Source organism: Silene latifolia, chromosome Y (assembly GCF_048544455.1).
Source record: "Silene latifolia isolate original U9 population chromosome Y, ASM4854445v1, whole genome shotgun sequence".
Lineage (NCBI taxonomy): Eukaryota > Viridiplantae > Streptophyta > Magnoliopsida > Caryophyllales > Caryophyllaceae > Silene > Silene latifolia.
In genome coordinates this window covers 449,218,251-449,232,752 of record NC_133538.1, presented here as the reverse complement: position 1 = coordinate 449,232,752, position 14,502 = coordinate 449,218,251, and the positions used below count along the sequence as shown (strand labels likewise).

At 42.1% G+C, this 14,502-nt stretch overlaps 1 protein-coding gene across 1 annotated transcript; it reads right to left on the bottom strand.

Annotated features, from left to right (window-relative positions):
- Positions 1 to 10,045: 10,045 nt before the first annotated feature.
- On the bottom strand, positions 10,046 to 14,210 carry LOC141632768 (uncharacterized). The gene is made up of 6 exons (XM_074445282.1): positions 13,995 to 14,210; positions 13,177 to 13,908; positions 12,735 to 12,968; positions 10,907 to 12,275; positions 10,240 to 10,476; positions 10,046 to 10,176 (listed from the first exon to the last, which is right to left on the bottom strand). Exons 1-6 carry the CDS (start codon positions 14,208 to 14,210, stop codon positions 10,046 to 10,048), a joined length of 2,919 nt encoding a protein of 972 aa, XP_074301383.1.
- Between the last annotated feature and the right edge of the window lie 292 nt (positions 14,211 to 14,502).

The following is a 14,502-nucleotide window of genomic DNA, read 5'->3' as shown; positions in this document are numbered from 1 at the left end:
TCTTACCAAACCTCATAACCCCATGCATAGGAGACACTTTCAGAAGAACCATGTCCCCAACCTGAAACTCTATGTCACGGCGATGTAAGTCTGCATAACTCTTTTGTCGATCTTGGGCCGCTTTCATCTTTTGCCGAATCACCTTAAGCTGTTCTATCATCTCCTGTACCATCTGTGGTCCTAAAACCACTGCCTCATCTCTATCATCCCAGCAAATCGGACTCCTACACCTCCTCCCATGCAAAGACTAAAACGGTGCCATCCCAATACTCGTATGGTAGCCGTTGTTATAAGAAAACTCAATCAAATCCAACCTATCCTCCCAGCTACCACCAAACTCCATGACACAAGCTCTCAACATATCCTCAAAGGTCTTGATAGTTCTCTCTGTCTGTCCATCTGTTGTAGGATGAAAAGTAGTACTCATCTTCTAGGTAGTTCCCATCATCCCCTGCAACTCTTGCCAAAACCGAGAAATAACCCTCGCATCCCGATTTGACACAATGTCCTTAGGGACTCCATGTAACCTCACCACATGTTTCATGTACCCATTAGCCAACTGTATCTTACTCCAAGTATCTTTCATTGGAATAAAGTGAGCTGACTTAGTCAAACGGTCAACTATCACCCATATCATGTTGTTACCGTGCTGGCTCCTCGGTAAACCCACTATAAAATCCATAGAGATAGATTTCCATTTCTACTCAGGTACCTCAAGAGACTTTATCTTACCTTGTGGTCGTCGTTTTTCTCCCTTAACTCTCTAACATGTAAAACATCAAGCCACAAACTCAGCTGTTTCCCTCTTCATCTAAGGCCACTAGAAAGTCTTCTTTAAATCTTTATATAACTTGTCACCACCTCGATGTACTAAATACGGTGTGCAATGAGCCTCTGTCATGATTATCTTTTTCAACTCCTCATCATTAGGAACACACCATCTCCCATCAAACCGAACACTCTCATCTGTATGAATAGAGAACCGAGACACTGTCCCTTTCTCTACTCCAGCTCTCCACTCCTCAATCTTAGGATCAAGAGCTTGCTTTCTGCGAATATCATCATAAAGGTCTGGCTCCACTGTCAAGTCTCCTCTAACATCCCCTTTTTGTATTACATGTATCCCCATCTTCCCCACCTCATCTCTCAACCTCATCAAGGACATAGCTATGCATAGAGAATTCACACTCTTTCTAGTCAACGCATTAGCAACCACATTTGCTTTCCCTTCATGGTATATGGTATCCATGTCATAGTCCCCTATCAGCTCCATCCACCTCCTCTGTCTTATGTTCAGCTCCATTTGTGTAAAGATATACTTGAGACTCTTATGATCTGAAAACACTTTAAAGGTTGCTCCATAAAGATAGTGCCTCCAAATCTTGAAAGAAAACACAACTGCCCCCAACTCTAGATCCTGTGTCGGATAGTTCTCCTCATAAGGCTTAAATTGCCTAGAAGCATAGGCAATTACTTTCCCATTCTGCATGAACACACATCCTAACCCATTCTTCGAAGCATCGGTATATACCTCAAAGTTCTAACACCCTTCAGCTAAAGCTATAACTAGAACTATGGTCAAACACTCATTTAATGTTTGGAACGCCGTCTCACACCTTTCATCCTAACGAAACCTGTTCTCTTTCCTCATCAACGCTGTCATAGGTCTGGCGATCTTTGAAAAGTCTTTCTCGAATCGACGGTACTACCTTGCCAAACCAAAGAAACTCCTGATCTCTGCCACATTCTTCGGTGCTTCCCACTTAGACACTACCTCTATCTTTGTCGGGTCTACAACTACACCATCCCTGGAAATCACATGCCCCAAAAAGACAACTTCCTCGAGCCAGAACTCACACTTAGACAACTTTGCATATAGCTGGTTTTCACGCAAAGTCTGCAACACCAACCTCAACTGCTCCTCATGCTCCTCCTTAGTCTTGGAATAGACTAAGATATCATCTATGAACACCACCATAGACCGATTCAAAAACTGTTTGAAGACCCGGTTCATCAAATCCATAAACACTGCTGGTGCATTAAACAACCCAAACAGCATCACCACCTACTCATAGTGACCATACGTTGATGTAAAAGCTATCTTTGGTATGTCCTCATCTCGAATCCTCACTTGATGGTAACCTGATCTCAAATTAACCTTGGAAAACACTCCTGCCGCACTCAACTGGTCAAACATATCTTCTATCCTTGGCAAAGGATACATGTTCTTCACTGTAACCCTGCTCAGCTCTCTATAGTCGATGCACAACCTCAAACTCCCATCTTTCTTCTTCACAAACAGAACTGGTACTCCCCATGGCGATACACTAGGTCTAATGTATCCCTTATCAATCAAATCATCCAGCTGTTTCTTCAGCTCCTCCAACTCCTTAGGACCCATACGGTACGGGGCCTTAGAGATTGGTCCCGTCCCTGGTTTCAGCTCCATACTGAAATTTATCTCCCTCTTTGGTGGCACACTTGGTATCTCCTCCGTAAAAACATCTGGAATCTCCCCCACCACTGATATCTGATCACCTGTCGAACTCACCTTACTATGGTCTCTCACATGGCATAGAATCAAAGGATAGCCCTTCCTCTGATAAGACTTCAATGTCATCGCTGCAATCACTTTGACTTTGGGTTTGACAACAAACCCATGGTAAGACACACTAACTCCCTTAGGACCTCTCAAAGAGACTCTCTTTTGGTGATAATCTATTCTAGTCTTGTACTTACTTAGCTAATCCATACCAACTATCATCTCAAAACCATCCATAGGACACTCTAACAAATCCACTACAAGGTCAACCTGCCCAACTATCATAGATACACCCTCATACAACCTCCCACAAGATACAGACTCATCCGACGGTATAAAAACCTCATCTTTTACAAACTCAAACTCTCTTAAACCCAAAAGCTTAGAATAACTCGATGATACAAAAGAGTGTGACGCCCCCGAATCAAACAAAACAAAGGTAAAAACACCATTAACAAGAAAATTACCCATGATCACGTGAGCATCATCCTCATCAGCTTTCTTGTCCATCATGAATAAGTTGCCACTGGTCTTTTGTCCACCTCTCTGGACACTACTAGCTGAAGGAGACAGCTTGGCAGCCGACCCCTGGTTGTTGTTAGCTGTCGGTTTCTGATTAGAATTACCGCCATTGCAGTTAGATCCTCCGTTGTTGTTACTCTGACCACCTTGGTTGTTCTATGACCCAGCCGACCTGTTCCTAGAATAACTCTGAGACGGACCCTAAGAGAAACTCCCCTGTAATGGCCTATGAAAACCCATTCCCACAACACTATTACACTCATGTCTCTTGTGGCCCATACCGCCACAGTTGTAACAAGATATACCCCAGCTTCTATTACCATCACCACGTCCACGCCCATAGGAAGCTCCACCACTAAACCCCGATCCTGATGAGTAAGCCCTCACTTGGTTATGGTTGCCCCCTCATGTAACTGGACTGACCACCACCTTCACTCTCAGCCTTTCTCTTCTCGGGACCTCTCTCCCTATTCTCCTTGGCCATTTTGACCAACCTATCAGCTCTCCGTGCTCTCTCATACACTTCCTTAACATCTGTAAGGACCCCAACCGGTAGCTTCTCCATTATCTTATAGGTCAAGCCCTTCTCAAATCTCAACGCTAAGTTCTCCTAGTTCAATCCCATATCCTCAGCATACCTAGACTTCTCATTAAAATTATGATAGTAATACCCCAGTGTCTTATCCGGAGTCATCTTGAAATCATCAAAATCCTCCCTCGGCTTACTACGAACATGCTCAGGCACAAACTCTCGGAGCATAGCTCTCTCAAACTCACTCCACAGTATAGCTGACTTCCCTTGCCTCACATACAAGTCCAGAGCACTCTCCCTCACCTTATCCCACCATTCTCCTGCAGCATCCCTCAAGTAGAACGCGGCTTGTTCCACTTTGAAGTCCTCGGGACAGTGAACCACATTCAAGATATTTTCCATCTCCCTATGCCAATTATCGAGCAAAATTGGTGCTCCGGTACCCATGTATTCCTTTAGGTTTAAACGGGCTATGGTAGTACTCATCTTAGCGAAGTCCACCCCAGCTTTTTGTCCTTCCCAAACTTCTTTAAGGCCTCAGTAAGCGCCTCTTGATGCTCAAGCATCTTGGCAACTTCATCCACACTCATTAACTCAGCCCTAGCATACAAGCGAATCTCTTTGGCCACATCTTTGAACTATATAAGAAAAGAGGTAAACATAAACACACATCCCATGACTAAACACGTATATAACCTGTGCAGACTACACTCGACCGAGCAACTCATCCCACTCGATCGAGTTAAGGTCACTCGATCGAGTTGCCCACTTACTCGATCGAGTTGAGGTCACTCGATCGAGTTGCCCACTTACTCGATCGAGTACCTCAACTCCAGAACCTGACATGAACGCATTACAAAACCCACTCGATCGAGCCCCTCTCTTTCTCGATCGAGTAGCCCTCGCTCGATCGAGTGCCCCAACTTACTCGATCGAGTGCCCCAAAACAGCAACGATTGCCCAAAAATATCATATAGCCCACTCGACCGAGTCCAGCCCACTCGATCGAGCACAACCTACTCGACCGAGTATCCCCCACTCGATCGACCCATGCTGACTCGTTAGCTACCCGCATGCTTAACTCAACTACTTTCCACAACAACTATATATATATATATATATATATATATATGTATATATATGTATATACAACAACGCAACATCCTATCCACATGTTTCTAATAAACCACATTCTAAATCAACATCATGCAATTCCGTTAGGCACATCAACATATAATCATACAAACTACTCATCTTTCGCCACCACATCCTCCATCCTCTACATTCACTTATCCACCAATTCATACAACACATCATTCAATATATTTATGTAATATACTTAAATAAACACATAGCGATCCCATAACACCCCATAGTGACCAGTTCAAAGTTGTGGGGCGAGAACGCGACTTTAGGACGTATCCCAAGCCTTTGTATTAGCTCCTAGCAACTCCTACCCGGGTTAATTTTATTTTGACTCCCTAGATTCATTGGGTTCATTAGTTACAGGTTCCAAAATCGTCTCTCTGATACTATTTTGTAACACCCCCATACACTAAGGTCCCTTACCAAGACCACCTAATGCATGGAAATGCTACCATCTCGGTTACCCGAGGCAATGTATATCAAATAGAGCATAAAGAAACATAATTAATTAAGTATATGAGTTTAAGTGATTACAAACCAAAACCAAAACTCTAAAGTAAATACAAATGTTCCCAAAAACCAATCAACTGAAAAGCAAACTAAGTTCATGACACAACGAAAGACTCAAATGACGTTTGATGACTCCATCCCAGCTATTCCTAGCGCAAGCCATCTCATATGTGCTCAATAACTACTCACCATCCCCGAATGGATCACCACAGTTTTCAAAACATTTAAAACGGGGTCAGTTACTGATTACACAAAACACAATACATATGATATAACACACAAATCACCCCAAACTCTATCACAACTCCACACACCTGACTACACACTATAGTGTGTAGTCTTGCCAGAATACCCATCGCAACAGATATTCCACGCCGCCAGTGGGGGATCGCAGCCGTACCCACCAAATCCCCGCTCATCTATTCCGAGCGATAACCCATATTCCTGAATGTGAACATCACCTCCTGTGATGGGTTCCACAGAAGGCGAATCAAGAGTGTGAAGCCACTCCCGCAAGTGACTCCACTCAGCCGAGGACACGCCTTGCAAACCACAGACAAACACAACACAACCAGTTATACAACAACAACACCGATACAATTCAATACGTTAAAGATCAACAATAAACACAACCATCACCAACAACTATGTAATCAATAACCGATTAGGGAAACCCTACCTGGAATAAGCAAATCACCACGACCATCACAAAGCAGCTATTCAATATTGCTCCTTTACGAAACCACCACCTATAATCATATAATCATACAATCACTATCTAATACAACATCATACACCCAAAACCACCAAATTACCCAATTATGGTTTTAAACAAAATCAATGAAAAGCTATAAAAAAATACAAGGATCTTACCCTCGACACGACGAACTCAGCGGCGTAAGGAACATGACGATCCGACGACCCTAGCCTTTGGGATTTGATAGCAACGCGAAGAAAGGAAGTAACGTAACTTGTTTTCTCTCTTGAAAGGTTTTAGAAAAGATAAAAAAGACAAAGCAACTGACGGAAAGCTTTAAATATCAGTCACGCGTTGCTCACAAAACCCGGCTAAAACAACCCGCAGAACCGACTTACTCGATCGATTGACCCTTACTCGATCGAGTGCCACACTTACTCGATCGAGTACCCATCAGCAGAACACTGTTTCGTAAACCAAAATCACTTACTCGACAGAGTAAGCCCCACTCGATAAAGTACTCAAAGGCATAGAAAATCGTAGTATTACACATTGTTCCCATCAAAGTTGTTGTAATGGTTATTTACACATACTTCATAAGTGTGCCCATCCCTCCACATGACTCACATGTTGGTCTTTACATTTTTTCCTCCATGGGTGGCCCATGAGATGTGGTAGCTTGGTTCACTTGCTTCTTCTTACTCAACTCCTCAAGCTTCTTGTTGAGCATATCAAGCTTGGTATTAGTCTCCACATTCACTAAGAATTCGGAAGGGGGCTTACTTCTTCTCAAGATATTCCCTCTTGAGCAATAGTTTGCCTACGAGTCCACCATTTTCTTGATCAAATCGGTGCCATCGGCTTCTCCAAGGTGGTCAAAACATCCTCCCATCGAGGGATTCACCATTTCTTTTATTCTTGGCAATAGAGTTGGAAAAATATTTGAGTGATATACCAAGCCGGTATTCCAAGGTGAGGACAAATTTTTTTCCTAAATCTCTCATTTTGCCTAGACCGCCCGCCCTTGCGGGTTTTCACTCTTGCTATTTTCCTCACACTGCTCTCGTGGCACGCATCTCAATTCGTTATTTTACCCGGAGCGCCCTTTCGGGTTTTCACTCTGTCCTCGGCCACTTTTCCCACTTTTGCCTAGGCGCCCGCCCTTGCGGGTTTTTACCTAGCCGGGTATTTCTCTTTTTGTTTTTTTTTTCATTTTTTCTGTTAAAACAAAATTACAGTGACGGAATAAAATATGTACAAGAGCATATTCCCCTCCCCATGCTTGAACTAAACATTGTCCCCAATATTGTACGGGAACACAAAAGAAAAGGGAAGGGGCATACCACTAGCTAGGAAGAAGGAGACCCGAAGCGACGGGTCTGCGGAGCTCTAGCACGAGCCCCTCTGTCAAGACGTCTCTTAGCCAACTCCGCATACAAGGTAGCCTCAGGGGGTGTGTAAGAACTCAGGTACATAACTCTGAACATGTCACTCATGGCATGATGAAGTGCCAAACACTCCCTGGTCGCATCATGAACACTCTCTATCTCATCCCGCAATTCCTCTAAATCAAGCTCTACATAGTCTCTCCAAGCAGCATCACCAAACACCTCTCTACCACTACTACCATCACCATCATCAGCCTCCTCTTCGTCATCATTCTCAGGTTCCTCCGAACCATCAGCCTCCGCCATCACTAAATCCTTACTAGCAACTCCATTACTCTTCTTTGAGGCAGCTAGAGCTAGCAGCTCCGGAGGGTCCATAGGAATGAATAGATCGCTGTGACACGGTCCCACTAAAATCAGCACTCCCTCTGACCTAGGTAGGCTCAAGTATGGTGTCTTTACAACAGTGCCCAACGGCAAAGCATAGGCCAGCTCCTCACAGTCAAGGCGAGCTATCGTCTGCATATGGTAACACATGGAGGCAATATTGAGAGAAGAGATCCCGTGGACCTGATATCTAGGGTCTAACTCATACCCTAAATGAATCGCAATCAACGTCACCATGCCTCCCATAGCAATCTTACTAGTCGTCACTCCCCGAATCTCAACACATATTTGAACAAATTCACTCACCCAATCTGGCCAACCCACTCCTTCCGGCCCCATACCCCACAACATTTGAATCTCACTCCGTGTGATATTTGTAGGCTCCCCTTGGCCCAAGAATGTCATGACAAGGACACGGTGAATGAAGCGGAATACTGAGTGAGGGATCCGAGAGCTTTTCTGAGTGCGACCAGTGCGATGCTGATGAGTAAGAGCATACCAAAAGTCATTCGTTGCTACCAAAGAACAACCAGCCCAACTCTCCGTATCAGCTCTCGGGGCTACACCAAATATTTCCCTCAAAGTAGGATAGGACAAGACGGTTTCTTTGTTCATTAACTAAAATTTAATGCTAGGGGGTCACTCTCAGGCACCTGCTCAACAGTGGATAAGAACTCCAGCGTTAATCTCCTATATATGTCAGCCTTTTTATGCAAAAACTCACTCAACCCAGCCCTTCGCAACAACACCTCAACCGCCTCAAGGACTCCCAACTGACTGAAAGCTTCTTGGTAAAAAAACTTGGTCACCCGAATGGTTCTATTGGGAAGTATAAGGGCTCTCCAGTATTTCTTTTGAGCCTCAGTTATAGTACATTCCATATAATCCACAGCTAGACGGTTGGCACTATCACGTGAGGTACTAGTGCTGGCCTTTGGGGTAGTTTTTGTAGCTTTTTGAGGCGGGTTTTTTTCGTTTTGTGGTCATTTTACGACACTTTCAGCAACCTGTCAACAACAACAAGTAACAAATGCACAACAACTCAATCTAACAACATTACCTTCATTCCAACAACGCCTTAAAATACCAACACTCCACAGCACTCACGACACAACTCAAGCAACTTCACAGTCTCCCTGTAACTCAAAAACACACACAAAACTCCAACTCCAGCAATGATACGATTTAATTAGGGAATTCGAATTTATGCAATTAGAAAAGAAAAACACAAAGAGATGAGTACTGATAACCGAATCAATTATGAAAAACTTGAAACTCGTCGAAACAGATGCAAAAAACCAAAATTAGTCCTCAAAATCGCCTCAACTGAAAAGAAAATTTCCAGTTCATAAATTGGGGTTATAAAACCCAAGTTTTCGTCCCAATTTCAGTAATAAAGGGGCGTAATTTAAGCAAGAAAGGATCAAAACTTACACGAATTGGGGCAGAAATTGTTTGATTGTTTCAATTCCATAATTAGGGTTAAAAAACCCCCAATTTTTGCACAAATTGCAACAATTAAGGATGAAATCTCAGCAAAATAGGAGTGAACAATCACGTTTTGGGAAGAATTGCAGCAAGAATCCCCAATTGCTTCAGAAATTAGGGTTATAAACCCCAATTTTTCGCACCAAATTTCAGTAGTATTGAGATGAATTTGGAATTTGAACAATGAATGAACACGAAGCAACGGTATCGTGAGGATTATAGTTTTGTGATTTATTGAGCAGCAATTTGTGGGAGGGATTTGGAAACAAGAAAGGATTGATGTTTGAATGGATTGATTTTAGGAAATAGGAAGAAGAGAGGAAAGGGAATTAGTCGAAGGAAAAGGGTTATTACCTGAGAATGAGGCGCGTGACATTCAGGTGAACGTCTAGTGAACCTCGGATGAACGTCCAATGTGCCTAAAACGCGCATAGGGTGAACGGTGAACGCGAGATAGAGAATGCTCGTTACTGATTCTTCGATTTATGCGCGTGAGAATAGTGCGCTCGAGGCTCAACTATGGCGCGCAATACTTGACTCTCCGTCTTGAGGATTTGACCACACATCTTGACCCTCCGTCTTTACGACTTTTCCCTCCGTCTTGAAATATTATTCTACGCTCCTAGTATACATAATAAACCATCAAAAATAAATTAAATAAAACGAGTAAGAAACATAAAAACAATAAAATTTCTAATTACTAATGAAACGAAATATATTAACTAACTATGAGTCTTAATTAAAGAAATATTACAAGGAAAAAGGATACAAAACCCGGGTTGCCTCCCGCTAGCGCTTTTGTTTATAGTCGTTTGCTCGACTTGGTGGTGAAATTAATCTTCATAAATGGGGTCGTAGAGATCCAGTGACTCTACCACCTTAATCGCGACACCATCATGATAGGGCTTCAGTCTTTGCCCATTTACTTTTAGCACTTTATCCATCGTCGGATCTCGTACCTCAACTGCACCATGAGGATAAACATTAGTAATTATAAGTGGACCGATCCAACGGGATTTCAACTTACCTGGAAATAGACGAAAGCGGGATTGGAACAAAAGGACTTTTTGACCAACTTTAAAGTCCCGTCTCAATATCATCTTGTCATGCCAAGCTTTCGTTCTTTCTTTGTAAGTAGTTGCATTCTCATATGATTCAAGTTGGAGCTCTTCCAAATCTTGCAATTGCAACTTCCGATGCAACCCCGCGTCATCCAAGCTCATATTAAAGCTTTTTATTGCCCAATATGCTTTATGCTCCAATTCTATAGATAAATGACACGCTTTCCCAGACAAAAGTCGATAAGATGACATACCAATTGGGGTTTTTATAGGCCGTTCGATATGCCCATAATGCATCATCTAATCTCAAACTCCAATCCTTCCGATTGGGATTCACCGTCTTCTCAAGGATAGATTTAACTTGTCTATTGGACACCTCAGCTTATCCGTTGGTCTACGGATGATATGCCGTGGAGACTTTATGAGTAACACAATACTTTTTGAGCAAAGCACTAATTGTCTTGTTGACAAAATGAGTTCCACGGTCACTTATCAAGGCCTACGGAATTCCAAATCGAGCAAATATGTTAGCCTTGATAAAATCCGCCACTACCTTTGAATTATCAGTCTTAGTGGCGATAGCCTCTACCCACTAAGACACATAATCTACCGCAAGAAAAATATAAAGATTACCATATGAACTTGGGAAGGGACCCATGAAATCGATCCCCCAAACATCGAAAATCTCACAATTAAGCATGTAGCTTTGCGACATCTCATTCTTTCGGGAAATATTGCCTACTCTTTGGCAATTGTCACAAGTTTGACAAAATCCATGAGCATCTTTAAACAAAGACGTCCAATAAAACCCACAATCTAGCACCTTTCTCGCTATTCTTCTTGCACCAAAGTGGCCACCACAAGCATTTGAGTGACAAAATGTAAGGATGGAAGTCATCTCATTCTCCGGTATACACCTCCTTATGATTTGGTCGGAAAAATGCTTCCACAAATAAGGCTCTTCCCACATATAATACTTCGCATCACTACGAAGCTTGTCTTTTTTAGATTTGAAAAACCCTTGTGGAAATTTTGAAGAACAAAGAAAATTGACAAGATTGGCATACCATTGCTCTACGGAACGAATAGCGAACAAGCTCTCATCAGGAAATAATCCTTTCACCAGATTTTTCTCATGTGGATTTACATCAACATCCACTAACCGGCTCAAATGGTCCACTACAACGTTTTCTGCTCCCTTCTTGTCTTTCACCTCCAAATCAAATTCACTAAGCAATAGAATCCATCTAATCAATCTCGGCTTAGATTCTTTCTTTGCCATCAAATGGCGCAGCGCAGCATGATCTGAAAATACCACAACTTTCGTACCAAGTAAATAGGACCGGAACTTTTCCAATGCAAAAACAATTGCTAGAAGCTCCTTCTCAGTTGTGGTGTAATTCCATTGTGCTTCATTTAGGGTCATGGATGCATAATGAATAACATGGGAAGCCCTCTCATTCTTTTGACCCAACACCGCCCCCAATGTATAATCACTCGCGTCACACATGATCTCAAAGGGAAGAGACCAATCCGGCGCTTGAATAATTGGAGCGGAGGTAAGCCTACCTTTCAACTCATAAAAAGCCTCCTTACAAGCCTTGTCAAAGATAAAATCTGTCTCCTTTTGCAACAGCTTGCATAAGGGTGAAGCGATCTTAGAGAAATCTTTAATGACCCTACGGTAGAAACCTGCATGGCCAAGAAAACATTGAACTTCACGGACATTAGTAGGGTAAGGTAGAGAAGAAATAGTATTAATCTTAGCTTTATCTACCTCAATACATCTTAAAGACACAACATGTCCAAGTACTGTACCTTGTTCCACCATAAAGTGACACTTCTCAGAATTCAAAACAAGGTTAGTATCAATACAAAGCTTAAGAACAAGAGATAAATGGTGTAAACAAGTATCAAAAGAATCACCATGCACCGTAAAATCATCCATAAACACCTCAATAAAGCATTCAACATAATCAAAAAATATGCTAACCATACATCGCTAAAAAGTAGCAGGTGCATTACAAAGTCCAAAAGGCATGCGTCGATACGCAAATGTACCAAGAGGACAAGTAAATGTGGTTTTCTCTTGATCCTCAGGGGCAATAGCTACTTGAAAATACCTTGAATACCCATCTAGAGAGCAATAATAAGCCTTACCCGCTAGTCTTTCAAGCATTTGGTCAATAAAGGGAAGAGGAAAGTGGTCTTTTCTAGTTATCGTATTCAACCTATGATAATCTATACAAACTCTCCACCCGTTTTGGATCCTAGTGGGTATAAGCTCACCATCCTTATTGTCAACTACGGTCACCCCAGACTTCTTAGGGACTACTTGGGTAGGACTCACCCATTTACTGTCAGAAATAGGATAAATCATACCTATTTGAAGCAATTTGAGAACTTTCTTCTTCACTACCTCCATCATAGAAGGATTCAATCAACATTGTGGTTGCCTTACCGGTTTAGCTTCATCCTCTAGCAAAATCCGGTGCATACAAGTACTTGGACTAATACCTTTGATGTCGGCAATAGTCCAACCAATAGCTAGTTTGTTCCCCACAAGCACATTTTTCAACCTTGCTTCTTGTTCCTCAGTGAGCTTACTAGAGATGATAACAGGAAGTGTTTCTCCCTCACCAAGGAAAATATACTTCAAATGCTCAGGAAGAGCCTTAAGTTCTACCACAGGTGCCTGCAAAACAGTGGCAACAATTTCTCCGAAGGAACAGTTAGTGGCAATTTATTATTGAAATCCAAAGGGAGCTCCTCCAACTTATGTAATTCGGCCACCACTTCCTGCAAGTTAGCAGAAAAAGCATATTCTACCTATTCTCCAAAGCTACCTACAACTCATCATCACCATTAAGATTAAAAAAATCTTGAGCTAATAGATCAATAACAGCATCAAAAGAATTCACAGAGTGGTAATCAGTAGGATATTTCATAGAATCATAGACGTTAAACTGCACAATATGACCATTAGACTCCATAGTCATAGACCTAGTAGATACATCAATTTTAGTGCTAGCAGTTTTCAAGAATGGTCTACCTAACAGAATAGGTGCCGCATGTTTATCATGTTCCATGTCTAGCACATAAAAATCAGCAGGAAAGAAAATATTATCAACCAAAACAAGCACATCCTCAACAATCCCTTTCGGGTAGACATTCGATCTATCAGCTAACTGGATAACAACACTAGTAGCATGCAAAGGAACAAGTTTCATAGATTGGTACAAGGAGTAAGGCATCACATTAATAGAAGCTCCTAAATCTAACATGGCCTTTTGAATCTTAGTGTTTCCAATGGTGCAAGGGATAGTGAACATGCCTGGATTACTACACTTAGTAGGTAATTTTCTTTGAAACATAGCGGACACATGTTCACTAACCTTCACTTTCTTTACCCCTTTCAGCTTGTTATTCCTTTTAATAGTACAAAACTCCTTTAAGAATTTTGCATATTTAGGAAAAATTTTCAAAAGATTAAGAAGGGGAATGTTTACCTCACACTTCTGGAATACCTCATAGATGTCCTTGTCGTGCTCAAAGTGGTGAGTCCTTTTAAGTGCATCAGGAAAGGGTACCTCTGGTTCCACCACCGGTATAGGAGAGGGAATCTTCTTCTTCTCCTTGATAATAGAATCTCTTTCACTTTCCTCGATCACTATCTCTTCCTCTACCTCATGAATCACCGGTTCCTTGTCTTTTCTTTCACCTTTTCAGCCTCCACTAATTGTCTCCCATTTCTCAAAGAGACTGCACTCACATTTTTTGGATTCACCACCGTTTGAGATGGTAGTGCATTAGAATCTCTAGCCTCCAACTGATTAATTGCATTAGCCAGCTGACTCACCCGATTTTCAAGATTCTTGAAATTTTGCTTATTGTCAGCTCTATCGTGGGTAACACTGAGAGTAAGAACTCGAATCATGTCCTCCATGGACAATGATGAATTCGGTGGTGCTTGTTCGGCTGCTTGTTGAGGCACTTGTTAATTAAATTGTTGTCCTTGTGGTCTTTGGAGAAACTGGCTCTAGGAGGGTAAGATGATGGACTAGTTTGAGAATTTCCCCAACGAAAATTAGGGTGAGCCTTCCATCCTTCATTATAGGTCTTGGAATATGGATCCCATTTCCTGTTATTTGTAGTACTCTCCCAAACACCATTCACCTCTTCAGGGCCACTTCCTTGTACATATGGGCATAAATCGCTATGATGACCCT